General features: G+C 41.5%; 1 protein-coding gene across 1 annotated transcript in view; it reads left to right on the forward strand.

Annotated features, from left to right (window-relative positions):
* The window catches only part of RYR2 (ryanodine receptor 2), a 1389277-nt gene that overhangs the window by 748261 nt on the left and 621689 nt on the right, over nucleotides 1-19327 (forward strand). The window contains 1 exon segment of the mRNA XM_033937646.1: nucleotides 18494-18720. Coding sequence (XP_033793537.1) covers nucleotides 18494-18720 — 227 coding nt within the window.

Consider the following 19327-nt stretch of genomic DNA (forward strand, 5'->3'; position numbering starts at 1 on the left):
GCATCTAATTTGCCTTTGAATCCTAGCACAGTGGATTCCTTAATAACCTCCTGTGGAAGAGCATTCCAGGCGTTCACCACTCGCTGCGTAAAGCAGAACCTCCTGACATTTGTCCTGGACTTGTCCCCCCTTAGCTTTAAACCATGTCCTCTTGTCCGTGTCACGTTGGACAGTGTAAATAATTTGTTTTTCTGCTCTATTTTATCGATGTCTTTCAGTATTTTGAACGTCTCTATCATGTCCCCTCGCAGCCTCCTCTTCTCAAGGGAGAACAGTCCTAGTTTCTTGAGTCGTTCCTCATATTCCAAGTTCTCCATACCTCTTATTAGCTTCGTTGCTCGTCTCTGCACCCTCTCCAGCAGTTTTATATCCCTCTTTAGTTTGGGAGACCAATGTTGGACACAGTATTCCAAGTGTGGTCTGACCATTGCTCTATAAAGCGGCATTATGACTTTCTCCGATCTGCTCATGATTCCTTTCTTTATCATTCCTAACATTCTGTTCGCTTTCTTTGCCGCTGCCGCACATTGTGCCGACGGCTTCAGGGTCCTATCTATCAGTACACCCAGGTCCCTTTCTTGTTCGCTCTTACCAAGAGTTGCTCCTGACATTCTATACTCGTGTTCCTTATTCTTACTGCCTAAATGCATTACTTTGCATTTCTCCACGTTGAACTTCATCTGCCATTGCTCTGCCCATTTCTCTAACTGATACAAGTCGCTCTGGAGTTCTTTGCTATCTTTCTGCGTTCTGATTGTCCGGCATATCTTTGTGTCGTCTGCAAACTTAATGATCTCACTGGATATTCCGTCTTCAAGGTCATTGATATAAATGTTAAATAGGATCGGCCCAAGTACCGAGCCCTGGGGCACACCACTAGTCACTTTCTCCCAGTCTGAGAACTTCCCATTTATGCCCACTCTCTGCTTCCTGTTTTCCAGCCATTTGCCTATCCACCTGTGTATATCTCCCTCTATTCCATGGCATTGTAGTTTCCTGAGAAGTCTTTCATGCGGAACTTTGTCGAATGCCTTCTGGAAGTCCAAATATATTATGTCCACCGGCATTCCACTATCAATTTGCTTGTTCACGGTCTCAAAAAATTGAAGCAAATTCGTTAAACATGATTTCCCTTTCCTGAACCCATGTTGACTGGGTTTCAGCAATTCGTGTATATCTAAGTGCCGGACTATGCTATCCTTGATCAGTGCTTCAACCATCTTTCCAGGGACAGACGTAAGGCTCACAGGTCTGTAGTTGCCCGGTTCTCCTCTTGATCCCTTTTTGAAAATTGGCGTGACGTTCGCTATCTTCCAGTCATCCGGTATCTGTCCAGTTCTGATTGTCAGATTGGCGAGTTTTTGCAATAACTCTCCGATTTCAACCTTCAATTCCTTTAAGACTCTCGGGTGAATTCCATCCGGTCCAGGGGATTTGTCACTTTTAAGTTTGTCGATCTGGTAGTATATCTGGTCCAAATCTACTTCAACTGTGGTGAGGCTGTCTTCTATTACTCCACTAAACACTTTCACAGTTTCTGGTATTTTTGCGGTATCCTCCTCCGTAAAGACGGACGCAAAGAAGGAATTTAGTTTGTCCGCAATTTGTTTATCTTCCTTAATGTACCCTTTTCTTCCCTGATCGTCCAGGGGTCCCACCGCCTCTTTTGCGGGTTTTTTCCCTTTCACGTATCTAAAGAAGGGCTTGAAGTTTTTGGCCTCTTGCGCTATTTTTTCTTCATAGTCCTTTTTGGCATCCCTCACCGCCCTGTGACATTTCTTCTGATCGTCTTTATGTTTGTTCCATGCTTCGGTTGTTTTCATGTGTTTCCATTTTTTGAAAGAGTCCTTCTTTTCTTGTATGGTTTCCCTCACCTGTCTGGTAAGCCATGCTGGTTCTCCCTTACCCTTTGTTCTCCTTTCTTTGGAGATCCTCGGAATGTATAGGTTTTGTGCTTCTGTGATAGTAGTTTTCAGTAGGGACCATGCCTGCTCTACTGTTTCAAGTTTATCCACCTTTTTTTTGAGTCGTTGTTTCACCATGGCTCTCATGCAATCGTATTTGCCCTTTTTAAAGTTAAAGGTTTTGGTTAAGGTTTTGGCACTTTTTCTATTCCCGATGTCAAGCTTAAAGATGATCACATTGTGATCGCTCGTCCCCAGCGGTGCCGTAACTTCTACTTCTTTTGTCGGTCCCGTGAGGCCATTTAGCACCAAGTCCAGGGTGGCGTTGCCTCTTGTCGGCTCTTTTACCATTTGTTCCAGGAAGCAATCCCCTAGCGCCTCCAGGAACTTGACCTCATTGCCGCAGTTGGAGGTTCCTAGTTTCCAGTCTATCCTCGGGAAATTGAAGTCTCCCAATATTATTACATTGCCCGTCTTGCATTCTCGTTTGATTTCCTCTATCATTTCAGAGTCAGTTTCATCCGCCTGTCCCGGGGGACGATAGAAAAGGCCAATTTTCGTGTCTGCACTGTTTTGGCCAGGAATCTTGACCCAGAGGGACTCTAGCTTCTCTTTCGTTTCTGTCATAGCCACTTCAACAGATTCTACTCCTTCCTGAACATATAGGGCAATACCTCCACCTTTCTGCCCTACTCGATCTCTTCTATATAGTTTGTATCCCTGAAGTACTGTGTCCCATTTGTTTTCTTCGTTCCACCATGTTTCAGTTATGCCAATGATTTCCAACTTATCATTTCTTGCCATTGTCTCTAGTTCCCCCATTTTGTTTCCTAGACTTCTAGCATTGGTATACATACATTTGAGTTCTCTTCGAGTTACTTTTTTGGACTTTCTGCTCTTTGCTGTCCCTACTGTTTCTTTCACGGTCTCCTTAACCGCTCCAGTGTTGTCTCCCTTATTTGCTGTGCGGTCATCCCCTCCTGTGTCTGAGTTGTCCCTTCCTGCCTTGTCTTCCTTATTTGCTGTGAGTTCGTCCTCTCCTGTGTATGAGTAGTAGCCCATTGATCTTTCATTGGGGCATCCTGTTGTCCGTACCATCGACTGGTGGTCGACTGTCGGCTTTCCCCTATTTATTAGTTTAAAGCCTTCTCGATGGCCCTCTTCAGGTTGCTCGCCAATACTCTTGCTCCTTCCTTGTTGAGGTGTAGTCCGTCCTTTCTGTAGTACTTGCTTTTTCCCCAGAACGCCGTCCAGTTGCGCACGAAGTCAAAGCCTTCTTCTTCGCACCATCGTCTCATCCAGGCGTTAATAGCTTGCAATTCCCCTTGATGTTCCCATGTTTAATTTGTACTGGATCATGTTGTGATCGCTGTTCCCTAATGGTGCTAGTACCACCACTTCCTTTGCGGGTCCCTCTAGCCCGTTGAGGATTAGGTCTAGAGTGGCATCCCCTCGCGTTGGTTCCGTGACCAGTTGCTCCATGAAACAGTCCCTTATCGCCTCTAGGAATTTAGTTTCTCGCGTGCAATTTGAGTGCCCAATGTCCCAGTCTATTCCCGGATAGTTGAAATCCCCCATAACCACCACTCTTCCACTTTTGCACACCTGTCTCAGTTCGGCCTCCAGGTCCAGGTCGTTTGCTTCTGGCTGTCCTGGTGGGCGATAGTACAGACCCAATTTGATGTCAGCTCCTTCCCCTCCTGTCAGTTTAACCCATAGCGACTCCAGACTGTCTGCTCTTATTGTTGTTTCTGTTCTGGATGAAGGAATGGAGTCCTTTATATACAGTGCTATTCCTCCCCCCTTCTTGTGTGCCCTGTCCCTCCTGTAGAGTTTGTACCCTGGTTGGGCCACATCCCATTTGTTGTCCTCCGACCACCATGTCTCTGTGATTCCTATTATGTCTAGGTCCTTTTTTCCGGCTATAACTTCTAGCTCCCCCATTTTAGTCCTTAGGCTCCTAGCATTTGTATATAGGCAATTTAAGTCCCAGTTTGTTACCTTTTCTTTTGGATCTACTCTTGATTTGTTGCTCCTGCTGGTCTCCTCACGTGCTGCCTCATGTGGTGTGTCTATCCCGTCCTCTGCCCACTTCTTTGTTCTTTGATAGTCCTCTGGTTCTGGCTGTTTCCTCCTTGTTTTGCTCTTTAGCTCTAATTTCCCATCGGGTCCCTGTGCTGCATCTTTGGGTTTATGTCCATAAAGTGTCCATTTTGTCTCTAGTCCACTATTGCCAGTTCCTGTCTCAGTATCCTTGCTCAATACTGTGGTCCGATGTGTCGAGGTCAGGTCGACTATCGGCTTTCCCCTTGTTATCAGTTTAAAGTCATGTCTATGCAGGTCTGAATGTTACGTGCCAGCATCCTCGTCCCAGCCGTGCTCAAATGCAGTCCGTCTCTCCTGTAGAGCTTGCTTTTCCCCAAGAAGGTTGACCAGTTCCGTACAAAGAGGAAACCCTCCTCGTCACACCATCGCCTTAGCCATCCATTTGTTGCTTGAAGCTCGGTCTGCCTCCTCACATCTGCCCTTGGTACTGGCAGGATCTCTGAAAAGGCTATCTTCCCTGTCCTCAGCTTCAGCTTCCTCCCCAGGATCTTAAAATGCTCGGTCAGTGTAGTCATGTTGAAATTTCTTCTGCTGACGTCATTTGTTCCGACGTGGATTATCACTGCTGTGTCCTCTGTCTCAGCTCCCTCCATGATTCTCTCGATTCTGTCGGAGATGTCCTTTGTCCTCGCCCCTGGGAGACACTAGTGGTATATAAGTGGTATATAAGTGTGTACATGCTAGTGTTCTAAATACCTAACACATGTGTAAATGTTAGCACCTGGTTTATAAATTGCCCCGTATATGTCTCTCCAGATTCCATATGGTGATTTTCTATTTTTAATATATTACATTACATTATTGATTTTTGTTCCGCCATTACCTGGAAGGAAAGGGCCTGAACATAAGCAATGCCTCTGCTGGGTCAGACCTGAGATCCATCGTGCCCAGCAGTCCACTCACACAGCGGCCCAAGATAAAGATGGGCCTATACTATCGTCCACCTGGACAAACCGAAAATATCGACGAAGAAATGAAAGCCGAGATGAAGAGAGAATGCAAAAGCAGTAACACGGTTATTATGGGAGACTTCAACTATCCCGGGATAGACTGGAGTCTTGGAAGCTCATTATGCGCTAGGGAGACAGGATTCCTGGAGGCCACGCAAGATTGCTTCATGGAGCAGCTTGTCAGAGAACCGACGAGAGAGAATGCCACTCTGGATCTAATCCTAAGTGGGATAGGAGGACTTGCAAAGGAAGCGAAAATAGTGGGACCATTGGGAAACAGCGATCATAATATGATCAAGTTCAAGGTTGAAGTAGGAATACAGAAGGGAAAGAGAACCATAGCGACAACTTTCAACTTCAAGAAAGGAAACTACGAAGCGATGAGGGGAATAGTAAGGAAGAAACTTAGGAACACTTCCAAGAAATTGCAGACGGTAGAGCAAGCCTGGTCTTTTTTCAAGGACACAGTGAGCGAAGCGCAAAATCTGTATATTCCCAGATTCAGAAAGGGGTGCAAAAAGAGTAAAGCAAAAGACCCGGCCTGGATAACTAAAGAAGTGAAGGAAGCGATAGGCGATAAGAAGACTTCATTCAGGAAATGGAAAAAGGACAAAACTGAGGAGAACTGGAAAGACCACAGTCAACCAGAGTTTATTGATAGACTCCTTACTCCCTATTATCCTGCTAAATCTCTTCGCTCTGTATCACAAAATCTCCTAGTTGTACTATCTTTAAAACTAATTAATACATTGAGATCCAATAATTTTGCGGTCACTGCACCCTCCCTTTGGAATTCATTGCCTAATTATTTATGAATGGAATCTTCGACAAAGCAATTTAAAGCAAAACTCAAACATTTTTTATTTGAGGATGCTTTTGGATAAAACTGTCCTTCTTAGGACTAAATCAACTACAGTCCCTTTCCCTACCTATCGTTTTACCCCTATGTGTGCTTTATTCAAATATTGTAGTTCAGTCCTTCTTTCCCAATTGTGTGGAGTTAGTATGTGTTTTTTGTAAATGCCTGCTAACCTAACATTGGTTTGTGTAATATTTTAACTCTAATTTGTCTTGTTTCTTTTAAAGATATCTCTTTTATTATTGCTGTACACCGCCTAGAAAATTGAATAAGCAGTATAACAAATTTTTTAATAAACTTTAAACTTGAAGATCTGCCTGCATATATAAATAAATAAATATTCTCAGCTGTAAACCACTGGTACAAACAACAGAAGAGCTGCAGAGGAACCATAAAGTGCAGAAAAACTACAAGCGATACTGGCCCTGTCACTAATTAGGTTAAGCATTTAAAGGGTAGCAGCATTTGCGGGGCAGGAAACCATACCCTCAGCCTTCACCAAGTTTCTCTCTCTCCCTGTACCTTACACATTCCACTTCCAGCTCTTCCTTTCTTTATCCCTTTTGAGTTCCAGAAGGGGGAAAATATGCTGGCAACTACTGCCTGCAGGACTGGGAGAGATCCCAGGGAAAAAAGACACTGGACCAGTGTCTCGCAGACGTTATGAGCCGCGGCACACTAAACTGGCGGCCACAGCTTGAGGGCACCCGGAAGTGCGCAGGCGTTGCTGCGATGAAGTCACACACATGAGTGATGTCATCATGTCGGTGTCAACACATGCGCGGAGGCCCTCCAGTGGGGGGGGGAGGGGTCTGAAAATGAAGAGGTGCAGGGAGGAGGAGAGGCGCTAGCAGCGGCTGACTGCCTACAGGATGTGCCTCTCGTGAGGTAAGCAGTCAGCCATCGCCGATGCCTCTCCTCCTCCCCAGCATGTCGCAGCACACCTGAAATCTGAAATCACACAGTTTGCGATACACTGCACTGGATCATGGAGGGCATAGAGAGGGAGAAGAAGAGAGAAGAGAACAGACGTTAAATATGATGGGACTGCTTTTTCCCCCATTCTGAATTATCCAGATAATTATCCAAATAGTGGACTGAATATCATCACTAATCTGACAATTCCTGGCTCCACCTAAGATCTGGGTAGTGGTCTGTAAAGATACTCAGCAATGCTACCTGGATAGAGTCACTGAATATTTTGCTCAGTGGTATTTATCCAGTAGCAGGTGCTGCTTCCTGGATAACTGCTTTTGAATGTTAACCTCACTCTCATTATCCCAATCAAGAGTCATAAGCTTTCCTGTTAGAGCATATCATGTACAAAACTTCCCCAGGAGCTTTGTATGTTAAACAAAAAATAGCATCTTCTGCCTCTAATTGCAGCTCTCTACTCCTGCTGCAGAGCAAAAGGTGCTCATTTTATCACCCTTCCTTTTTCTCTTCCATTCAAACATAACCATTGAACATCCACAATCACCGTACAACCATGTTTTCAAAATAAGGAGTCAGTTTTCAGCCCGTGACACGCAGTATTTTACTGACTGCTGCCAACGTTATGCCCAGAAATTCAATGCCAGGCCATGTTGGATGTGACAGTCCAGGTGGTGGAAAAGATGTACCCCGGGAGGGGAAAATGAGTGTGCTTTGTGTAGTTTAATTTTGTGGTTAACATAATGTAAGATTATATATTGTGTGTACACAGTGAAGAATGAAAGTAAGTACAGTAGAGACTTCCTATCTTTTCTTTCTAACTACAGTACTTTCTTTAATGTAATAATTGTAATAATTATATTATATATTATGCACTTTATTGATTATGCGCTTGATTCCCCCCCCCCCCAGTTTGTGAAAAAATTGTCTTGCATGAAACTGGTCCCTAGAGCACAAATGGATGGGGACCGCTGCTCGTTGCTGTAGACTCCTTCACAGTCTGCCACTACTTAATGTAGTCAGCAAGCACTACACTTCTCCCTCCGTATTCGTGGTTTCAGCATTCACAGTTTCGATTATTCAATTATTCATGCTGGTTCCCCCCCCCCTCCCAATTACATCAGCTTGCAAAGAAATATCGCTGATTCCAAGCACTTTCTTCACCGTGTTTTGCCTCCCTTCAGGAGCAGGCCAGGTCTCCCATCATGTTATTCATGGTTTCACCATATTGACGATGGTTTTTAATAAAAAAACAGCGAATAACATATGAAAAAGTTATTCGTGGTTTTTCTGTATTTGCAGTTCTGTTAATCCCCTATTAAGGTATTAGGTATGGCATCTTTTGTCAGCAGGCAGCAGCTGATGGCTTCAGCTGGAGGAGTTGCATGACTTGCTAGGAGATCCCACCAGAGGATCCCCCTGGACCCCTGCTTTTAAGTTTGGCACCTTCTGCCTTCCACACACTATATTAGTGAAACAGCACAATGAATATGCAAGAAATAAATTGGTGTACTAAGGAGGCAGTGTATGCAAATCTCTCTCATACCTATTCATCATGGATATTCGGAAAACCTGGCCTACCTGTGGACACTGAGGACTGGAACTGAGTAGCCCTGCACTACATTTTGATTTTGGTTTCTGGATTTTTATTTGCTTACTTACCCCCCCCCCCCCCCCGCACAAATATTTTAGAAAACCACACAAGAAGTTTTAGCACCGGCCAACATCCTGAATGTTCTGCAGTACTCCAATGATCAAAGAGTTCCTATGAGTATTGGAGCAGTGCAGAGCATTCAGCATGCCAGTCGACGCTAAAAACCTCTTGCATGGTTTTGTAAAAGGGGGGGGGGGTATTTTGTTAGACAAAAGGTTAAAATATGTAATATGACAGCCTTCAGCACAAGCACAATTAGTATGGCAGAAAGGAAAGAAGACTATGGTTTAGAAAACAAATCCCCTACATAAATCAAAGCTGCAAAATTACCTAATTCCAAGATGGTGATTCTAGCTCAGCCCTGAATTTATGACAACTTATTCTGATGCAGTATGGAGCCTGCTGCACTGAGTTCAATTGTTAGAATAAGGTAGCTGAAATATCACTATGTACTAGGATCAATTTCAAAATAGGTACTGGCCAAAATGTCTCCCAACTAGGACTGTGTAATTTGCCAACGTAATCCCACCTTCATGCTCAATTCTTGCCATGTAGCATGGGAACTAGGAACACAAATGTATTATTTTCTTAGGACCAAGGCCAGAATTTGGAGTGTTCCAGGAGACTAATTAAGCAGTCCAGACTTTTAAATTTATTTTTTTTTCCCACAAAAATAGCTCAGCCAACTCCTAAAGTATTGTTTCTTTGAACCAAAATCTTTACCGAATGTTTTTTAAAATCAGTTCTAACATCAGCAGTACGTTTCTCTCGTATCTCAATATTGCTTTACTCCTGTACACCTAGGTCCAAACACCAAGGTGACAAGGGTCACAGAATTTACAGAGTTCTTTCTCTCAGAGGTTCGCTTCCTTGACAAGTTTGTCAGTGCTGTTAGCAAGTAATTACGGTATCACTTACTGATTAGTAGGCAGTAAAATAGATACGGAGGACTGGATTCTGTAAACCGGGCTTAAATCGGTGACGTCTACAAAACTGGAAACTGGCTGCATATCACTCACACTTAGGCACCATTAAGAGAATCACAGCTAATGACACTTAAGAAAAATTGTAGATGCCTGCACTAGGAAAATATGTAGATGCCTGCACTGTAGGTTAGCATTTTACTAGCTTACATTGCAGACGTCTAAGTTCTTTAGTGAATCTTGCCTAAGTCCCGCTCCACACCTAACCATTTAGGCATAAGGCACCGTCAGGCATCCTGCTGTAGACACATTATGCCCGTCTACACTGTAGACGCCTCCAGATGCCTACTTTTTTTTAACTAGTTCTTCATTGGTTTTAAACAACATGGTCAATTACCATGCCAATTAAAGCCAATTAAAACAATTAAGTTCAGCAGCGGTACCACCACCTAACTTATGACACCGTTTATAGAAAATGGCCCAGTGTCTCAGAGTTCAGATGATATTTATTTTTTATTTTAGATTATTACCCACTTTTTAATGCAAAGATTCACCCAAAGTGGTTTACAATTTATTGAATAGTAATCAGGTAGTCTTAGGTATTTTCCCTGTCCTGGCAGGCTCACAATTTAACTGTGGTATCTGGGGCAATAGTGTTAAGTGACTTCCCCAGAGGCACAAGGAGCAGGCTGGGATATCTCCATGGGGGTCCTGTTAGCTGTATCAAGAGCCCTGAAAACTCCTGCCAAGGTGATAATAATAATAATAATAATATAACAGTTTATATACCGCAGGACCGTGAAGTTCTATGCGGTTTACAAAGTTAAAAGCTAGTGATTAATAGCTCTAGGGATCAGTTATTGTGGAATGAGATTGTGCAGGTTAGTTGCCTAAGTACTTCAGGAACAGATATGTTTTTAGGCGTTTCCTAAATTCCCCATAAGTAGTAGATGTAAGCAATTGTTCTAGATCTTTACCCCATAATGCTGCCTGATGTGAGAGGAGATTTTGATGACGTCTTTTAAATTTACATCCTCTACCTGGAAGGGAAACAAAATTCAAATGTGAGCTTCTCTTATGTCTGTTGGCTGAGAAAGAGAAAAGGTCAGTTATGTATTTAGGGGCTAAACCAAAAAGTACCTTAAAACAGAAACAACCAAACTTGAACTTCACACGTGCTTCCATCGGCAGCCAATGCAGAAGTCGGTAGGAAGGTGTAACATGGTCAAACTTCTTCAACCCGAAGATCGGTCTGATCGTTGTATTTTGCACTAGTTGTAGTCACCACATATTCTTCAGGGAAATTGCCAAGTAGGCGATATTACAATAATCATGTTGACTCAGTATGAGGGATTGTACCAGAATTCTGCATGATGACACATCAAAATATGTTCTAATGGACCGAAGCTTCCAGAGAGTGAAGAAACCCTTTCTGAAAAAGATGTTATCCTTCAGCCTTAGATGGTTCCTGAGTCACAAGGATTGTGGACAAGGTGCCTGGATGTAGATAGCAATGTAACTCTCATATGATTAACTAGGCTGCAAAGGGTTCTCACCGCCTCAGCTGATTAGGTTCTGTCTGTTCCATTTTTCTATCACTTGAATGCCTTTGACTAAGCAAGGCTGCTATTTATTTCTGAGTCCTACATTCTTCAAGCTTGGCTAGAAGGCAATTTCTAAAGCATCAGAGTCAGGAGATATAAGTCTAGGGCATTATTGCTATGAGGGGGGGTCTCTGTTTTATAGTCTATGCTTCTACCAGCGCCATTCCACTGATAGCAGATAGCTTACCCGCACCCTGTGCCCATCATTTCCCCCTTCTTTCCTTCTATCTCCCTCAACATAGCTGCACAGTATCTCTCTAAATTCTGCTGCTCTAGGCACATCTCTAGTTTGCCTAGTGCCAGGTCCAGCCCTGTTTGGAGGTTAAGGTGACATCTGTTTTTTTGGCAAAAAAACCCAAAACTCAAGTAAGGATGCGTATAAAAATCTACTCAATAACAAAAACATCCAGCAGTACCCACAACACTATGTACTATATCAAAGTGGCAAAAGAATGGAGAAAAGACCTCAGTGTCTAATAGGGGTTTAAATAAACCAAGCTCCCCACATAGACTTTCCTGCTTCAATATCACACACATTTTGACGCAGGGAGACACATCCTTAGTCTGAAAAACTCCATAGAGCAACTGTCTAATCAAAGCATATAATCTTATAAAGTGTAATTCTCATAGACTCATAAAGTGTATAAAGTGAAATTCTCAATAATATTTCATAACAGATGTCCAAAAATAATGCCAACTTATCTTTAGCAGTTTCCTAGAGCTGGACTTGTGTTGAAGCAGAAAAAAATTGGCAAAACGAAGCAAATGCTTAATACTGAAAAGAGGTTAAATTATAACCACAGCATCTTCTTAAATGTCCATTTCCAACAGGGCCCCCTGTTTCGCTTTGCGCTTCTTCAGGGAAATGCTGATTATCCTGAGAACTTGGTGTCTGTTGCTATTCTGCCTTCCACTGCAGTCAGAGATGGACACTTTATGAGACTATGAGAATTGTACTTTATAAGATTATATGCTTTGATTAGGTAGTTGCTCTATGGAGTTTTTCAGACTAAGGATGTGTCTCCCTGCTTCAAAATCTGTGTGATATTGAAGCAGGGGAGCTTGGTTTATTTAAACCCGTATTAGACACTGAGGTATTTTCTACATTTTTTGCCACTTTGATGTAATACATAGTGCTGTGGGTACTGCTGGATGTTTTTTTTATTGAGTATCTTTTTTTTGGCACCATTTTATGAAGATACAGACATCTAAATAATTTATTTTTCAGATTCATATCTTTTGGCTGCTGGTGTTCCTGCAGCAGATCTGCAGATTGCAAAATTTATTGTTCTCCATAAAAGCTTTGGCATGTACCTAAGTAACCTCATATTTCTTCTAAAATTCAGGGACCTTGGATCTGCAGCACTTTTACATTCAGGATCACTTACCGGGATGTCCATGGGTAGCTTTAATAATGATTTGCCTTAATACTATTCTTTGCAGCGATTCAGACATACTGTTTCAACTTTTGATTCAACTGCTGCTGCTAAATGGCCATTTGTTATTTTCCTGTGCCATCTGTTACCACCAGATAATCCTGGCAAAGCCTAGTCATCCATGAAGTGACTTGAAATGATTGATCTCTGAAATATCTTGCTTGTGGGTGAGCTAACATGCCTTGCTCGCTCCATTGCTCCAACTCTGCAACCTTTCAAAACATTTTATCTCTCTGTAGTTATATAATGTTCTGATTTGATGTAGATGTGCCTTGATTCCAAATTTTTGTGTAATATGGTTTTGATTTTCAGCGGTATGTGGGAGGAGAAAGCAAAAGGTTTTGGGATTATCAGTAGCTGTATCATTTTTATTCTACTCTTATTATTTTCATGTTTTATTTTTTACATTTATTTATCCTCTTTTCATTTTTATCATTTTGGTTCTTATTTACTAAACTATGCTATTTTTCCACTAAGAATCATTGACAGCAACTCTTAGGAGCCCTTTTACTGAAGGGCATTAGAATTTGCAGTTAACACAGCCTACCAAGGGATTTTACTGTACATTACCTGCAAATCTAACACAGCAATTAGTGGAAGTGTTTAAGTTTTTTTTTTAAATTCAGGATGTGCATTAATATTCTCAATATATGGTACCTTTACAGATTTAATAAGGGAGCAGTTGCCACCTCCTACAACACTCTAAGGGGGGAATTTATCAATATGTGTTACTGTTAAGACAGGCTATTTTAGTACAAGTCGTGCTATTTTAACTTAAGGTCTCATTGTATAAAATGGGCTCTTGTGCTAAAATAGCTGACTTGTAGTAAAATAACCCTAGCAGTAGTCATGTGAGAGTACTGCTAGGGGCGCCATTTTGACTGCAGTGCTGGAGTGGCCAGGAACAATTTGGCATCGCTCCTGGCCGACTCCCCTGGACCCCACCAGATTCCCTGCTATCCCTTTGGATTCCAGCAGAGGATACTCCTGGACCTCCATGGAATTTTGAAGTAGCCACTAGGGGGCCCAACATTAGGGGATTGGGGCTGGGGGGAGGGGGAGAGGAGTGAGTACAAGAGGGGTTGGGTCAGGGAAGGAATTCATCCCTGCAGCCCGATGCTCCTGGGCCACAGGAATAACACTGCTTGTGAGGTGGCTTGCTACCAGCATTATTTCTATAAGATAGGATTCAGCAACCTGCTGAATCCCACAGGTCATCAAGGTACAGTAAAGAGCGCACCTTGATGACTCCCACCCTTAATGGCAAGTTCTATCACTTCCAAAGAAATGGGAAGTTCTAGTTTTTTTTTCATTTCTAATAATTCCAATTTTGCTATGGATAGTTTCTTAAAGACATTATATATATCCTCATAAGAAGCTGAAAGTTTAGTGGAGTACAATGTGTTGTTGAACTTTAGAAACATTTGTAGGATTTTTTCATTCTGTGTTAACACTGAAGTTTTTATTCAGATCCTTAAGAGAGACCACTTTACTTTTGACTCTTTTAATCTTGAGATAATTTGCTACAAAAATGGCCAGCTTTATTATGTTATACAACAAAAGTGAGGTAGTACCAAAACAAACCTTCTGCTGTGTCTATATTATTTATTAACTTTGACCATACATTTGAACCTTATAGTTAAAGGAGGAAAAACAACCTCAGACTCCCAGCCAACTCTCTTATAGTTAGCTGCATAAGCTTTTTAGGTGGGAAATCATCGATCATTGGTCAAAAAAATCTCCTTATCTTATTTACTGTCAGAACTGTACAATTTTTGAAAATGATATAACTTAAGGGGTCCTGATCCCAATGGAACCTGTTTCACATTATACTTCTTCAGGGGATCAGCACATAAAACTTGCTGTTTTGAGGACCCATCAATCCAATGTATTCCTAATAAACTGTGAAACATCATAAATGGTCAACTACTTTCTAAACATCAAATATTTTCTATGAATCAAATTATTGCTTACACTGAATAATAATAAAAATGGCAAGAACTATGGCACTAGTTTATCTTATATCCTCACCACCAGTCCTAAGTAATAGAAAATGCTTTCATATATCCAATATTTTTTATATACCCAATATTTTTTCTCTCTCTTTTCAATGGACCTCAGAAACACAACTTGCCGCTCAAAAATTTATCATAGCGGTTAGTTTAACATGTTGGCTCCTCACCTGTCCTCCTATATTCTAGATATTAAAATTAGCTTATAAATTTAAAGTGCAAAATTTTTAAAGTGCTTCAGATATATCTTAAAAGTGCTATAGTCATTTAAATTAATTCAATGAACTTTAACATATCTTTAGTTTAATGATCGGGGAAATGTGGATCCAACATGTTTCGCGCCGCAGCGCTTTATTAAGGATCGTTTCCCACATTAATCCCGTCGCCACACGACCATTTGTTTATAATGTGTCAAGATCACATATCTTAAACATATTACACTATCCCATTCAACAATCAAACTCACATGCTATGCCACTCAAACTCGCAACCTATAAGTTACTATCTCCCTGTTCACTTACTCTCCCATTCAACCAACATTTTGTGGTGAGGGCCTCCTGTAATATCAATAAAACTTCCACAATTACCTTAAACTCTTCCTAGTTTAACTGTCAAATGTGAAAGATGTTTTCCAAACAGTTTTAATGTTGATTTGCCTTAATATGAGGGGCCAACCAACAAAGTTGGGGCAATCTCCATCAAGGGCTGTACACCTAATCCAGTGATTTTCCACTTTTTTCATTCCATTGGAAAAATATGTAATGAAAAAAATGGAAAATTGCTGGTCTATGTCCCGGATTCTCTATACCGCGCCAATATTAGCGTCCATCTAAAAAGAAGCGGCCAATTATGTTCCGTATAAAAATTGTGCCTCCGGGAAAGATAGGTGCTGTTTATGTAGGCCAGGGTTTTCCAGCATTAGTCATGCCCATAGTGGTTTTAGGAACCTCTGGATGCACGATTCCAGTGCCTTTAATTTAGGCACCAGCAGATGCTTTTTAATTTAATGTTAATTGCTGTTTCAAACAGCGTTTCTCAGTTAACTGCCCCAACTTTATTGGGTGGGCTGAGAACTTTTCAGTGGCCCCTCATACTATTCTCTGCTGTGACTGACATACTGTTTCAAAGTTTGATTATATTCAGATCTCAGTTTACATAAATCATTAAATAAGTTATATTTAGCTGATTTAGCATAAGTGATCTCTATTTGTCTAATTAGAATTTCTAAATGTTTTAGAAGTTTATTGTTTCTTTATGCCAATTTTTCTGAGAATGCAATAATTATTCTTCTCATGTATGTCTTAAAGGCTTCCCGCCAAATACGTAAAGAGATATCTGTTATGTCATTGAAATAGCAATTTTCCTCGATCCCTTTAATAATAGCCTCCTTAAAACTTATCTCATGTACTAATTTGTGACTGAATCTCTAAGCATTAGTCCTGTGTTCAATTCTGGTAGGAGTAAAACAAAAAAAATATGGGTGCATGATCTGAGAAGGTTGTAGCCAATATATAAGCCCTATCAGTGAGAGAAGCAATGGAATATGAAATTAGAAAATAATCAATGTGTGAATGAGATGTATGTGGAATGGAGAGAAAAGTCAACTCTGATACTGACGGATGTAGGAGACAACATGTGTCAGTTAGTCCCAGTTCCTACTTGATTCCATGCAACAGAGGACTATTAGAGTAGGAGGCTAGACAATTACATTTTCTATCAAGTATGGAATTTAAAGTCAGAATAAAGTTGCCATCAAAAATAATCAGCAAATGGGAGTAATTTACAAGCATATCTGTCTAATATTTGGCACTCATACCATTTCCGTCATACACTACTAAAATGCACTTAGCAAGATTAAAATAACAGTCCTACAACTCTGGTGGCATTAACTTGGCTGCCTTTATTTTATCACTTCAACAAGAATTCAGTTTTACAAACAAAATTCCATTTAACCCTTTTTCCTAAGTGACCCTTCCTCCATCTATCCCTTCCCCGACAGCTAGTCCATATCAGCCTAGCTTCCATGTCTAAACCAATCCATGTAATCATGTTAAAACCAACAGATACCCCTCTTACAAGACCTGCAGTTTCACCCAGCCTCAACAGCTACTTACTGGTTATTAGCCATGCTATTTTAATGAAAAAGTTTACTGGTAATCAATGCTCATTGTCCTGTTGCAGCAGTTTTACATTTATAATGCCATATAAACAGTATTTGGCCTGGGGACCCTTTTACTAAGCTGCATTAGAAGCTAACATTTGCCTAGTGAAGCTGAAAATGGACTATCACAGGTCATACTCAGTCATGCAGCGGTAAAAATTTTTGATTTGATGTGGCCTATTGAATTGATTTTTCGATTCAATTCAATTCTCCTGCCCAATCGCATATTTTTTTCAAATTGCCTGGCGGGTTTATTATTGTAGCCTTTTTACCCATCCCATTCCCCTTTGCCCTCTCCAACCCCACACCAGTGCTGTGGTGTAAACAAAAAAAGACTTTTCCTCTCTTTGTTGGGTCCTAGCTCACATTCGCTGTCTAACTCCAGCTCTGGCAGGATACACATTTCAAATATGATATATTGCAATCACAAAACAGAAAATACAATTATTTTTTCTATTTTTTGTTGTCTGGTCATTTTATTATTAAAATCATGTTGGTCCCAGTCTCTGGTTTCTGTTTGTCTTCTGTTAAGTTGCTCCCCAGGGTCTCCTGTCCATTTTACATTTTCTTCTTTCTCCATGCTCATCATTCATCTTTCATCTGTACCTTCCCTTCCACTGCCATATCCAATATTTATGATTCTTCCCCACTGTCTACCATCTCTCTCTCTCCCTGCTTTGTGTCCTGGGTCAAACCTCACTATTCTCCATGCAGCATCTCTCCCTTCCTCTCCTCCATTAACATGTGCAACATTTCTTTCTCTCTTCCCATGCACCATCTCTCCTTGACCTCCACCCTATGTCCAACATTTCTCTCTCTCTCTTCTCCATGCATGTCTCCCTCCCCTCCACTATATGCAAGATTTCTCCCTCACCCCTTTCTACCTCTTTGTTGCATTTTTCCCTTCATCTCCTCCATTCTATGTCCAACAATTCTTCCTTTCTCCTCTCTCTCTCCCCAGGTGCAGCAGCTTTCCATTTCCCCTATCCCCCTGTGCAGCAGTTTTCAATCCCTCCCTCCCATCCCCCCTGTGCAGCACTTCCCGATCGACTCCCTGCCCCCCCCTCCCCACTGTGAGACCACAACTTTCGGGTCTCCTAAAGCAGCAGCAGTGGTGGACAAGGCTGCTCACAGCCTGCCCTCGAGGGCTTCCCTTTACTGTGTTATCAATCATGTCATCAGTGACGTGGCAGGCCAGGAGCAGCCTGTTCAGAGCACTGCTGCTGCTTTGGGAGACCCGGACGTATTTCAGGAGACTCGGGACTCACTGAATGGGTGAGTCTGATTTTTTAAGAAAACGTATCAATTCTAATTGATTCACCGAAGTAAATGGTGAATTGGACAGCACTAGTGGTAGCTCTTAAATGTATGAGTGTTATGCACATGCTAAAAATATTTTGGAGATTTGCTTCTTGAGGGTGGGTGTCATGGGTGGATAGTGGGCAATTTCGCCCAAACCAGTTAGTGTTATCTACATTACCTCACACTAACTTGTTACATTACATTACATTAGTGATTTTTATTCCGTCATTACCTTGCGGTTCAAGGCGGATTACAGAAGAGGATTTCTGGACATGTCCAGAGGTGTTAGAGTAGAGCGGGTTGCTTCAGAGGATTGAAATGCTGAGCAATTTCCTAGGGCCATTAGCACAAGAATACTGTTTGAGCCCTTATCATCTACAAAATGATTGGGGATAAGGGCTCATGTGGTAAGTTTTAAAAATGGCTACTTGCTAATGGCAACATTATTGCATGTCCATTAATATAAAAAATAGAAACTTAGCCATTTTATGGCAGCAATAAAAATGATCTTAATATGCAGGAAAGACCCGTGCAATGGCATTCTAAGGCCACTTTTTGTTGCAGCTTAGTTAAAAGCCCCTCCAATAAGGCTTTTCTAATTACATAATATAAAATTTTAAAAATATATTTTCTTTTTTCTTGTCTGCAGAATGTAATGCCGTTATCTGCTGGATTGTTCAAAAGTGAGCACAAAAACCCAACTCCACAATGTCCTCCCCGCCTCCATGTTCAGTTCCTGACACATGTGCTATGGAGTAGGGTTCCAAACCATTTCCTGAAGGTTGATGTCACCAGAGTCAGTGAACGTCAGGGATGGCTGGTGCAGTGTTTGGAGCCATTGCAATTTATGTCCCTGCATATCCCAGAAGAAAATAGGTTTGTATTTTTCGGTCTTCATATTTATATTTCAATGGAGTTATTTGTTTTAGGGACAAAAAGAATATCTATTAAAATATAGCACTCACACAAAAGTGCATACAGTATGGATAAAACTGGCAGGTCCTTCTACCTGCAGACTGTGGGGGTGATATTCAGACACACTCTACCACAAGAAAGAAGGCACAACCTCACGTGTAGAAACACAAAGCAAAAAGAGTGGGGAAGGGACATCACACATCAGCCACAGGAACCAATCAATTTATTACAAACACTAGTATTTAAGCCCGTTACATTAACGGGTGCTAGAATAGATGAGTCTGTCTTTCTTTCTTTCTGTTTCTCTCTCTCCTTGGTCTCTGTCTGTCTGTCTTTCTTTATTTCGGTCTCTCTCCTTGGCCACTATATGTCTGTCTGTCTCATTGGCCACTATATGTCTGTCTGTCTCATTGGCCACTATATGTCTGTCTACCTTTATTTCTGTCTTTCTCTCTCCTTGGCTGCTGTATGTTTGTCTGTCTTTTTTTCTGTCTCTCTCTCTCTCTCCTTAGCCACTGTATGTCTGTCTGTCTTTTTTTGCTGTCTGTCTCCTTGGCTGCAGTCTGTC

Source organism: Geotrypetes seraphini, chromosome 3 (genome assembly GCF_902459505.1).
Source record: "Geotrypetes seraphini chromosome 3, aGeoSer1.1, whole genome shotgun sequence".
Classification (NCBI taxonomy): domain Eukaryota; kingdom Metazoa; phylum Chordata; class Amphibia; order Gymnophiona; family Dermophiidae; genus Geotrypetes; species Geotrypetes seraphini.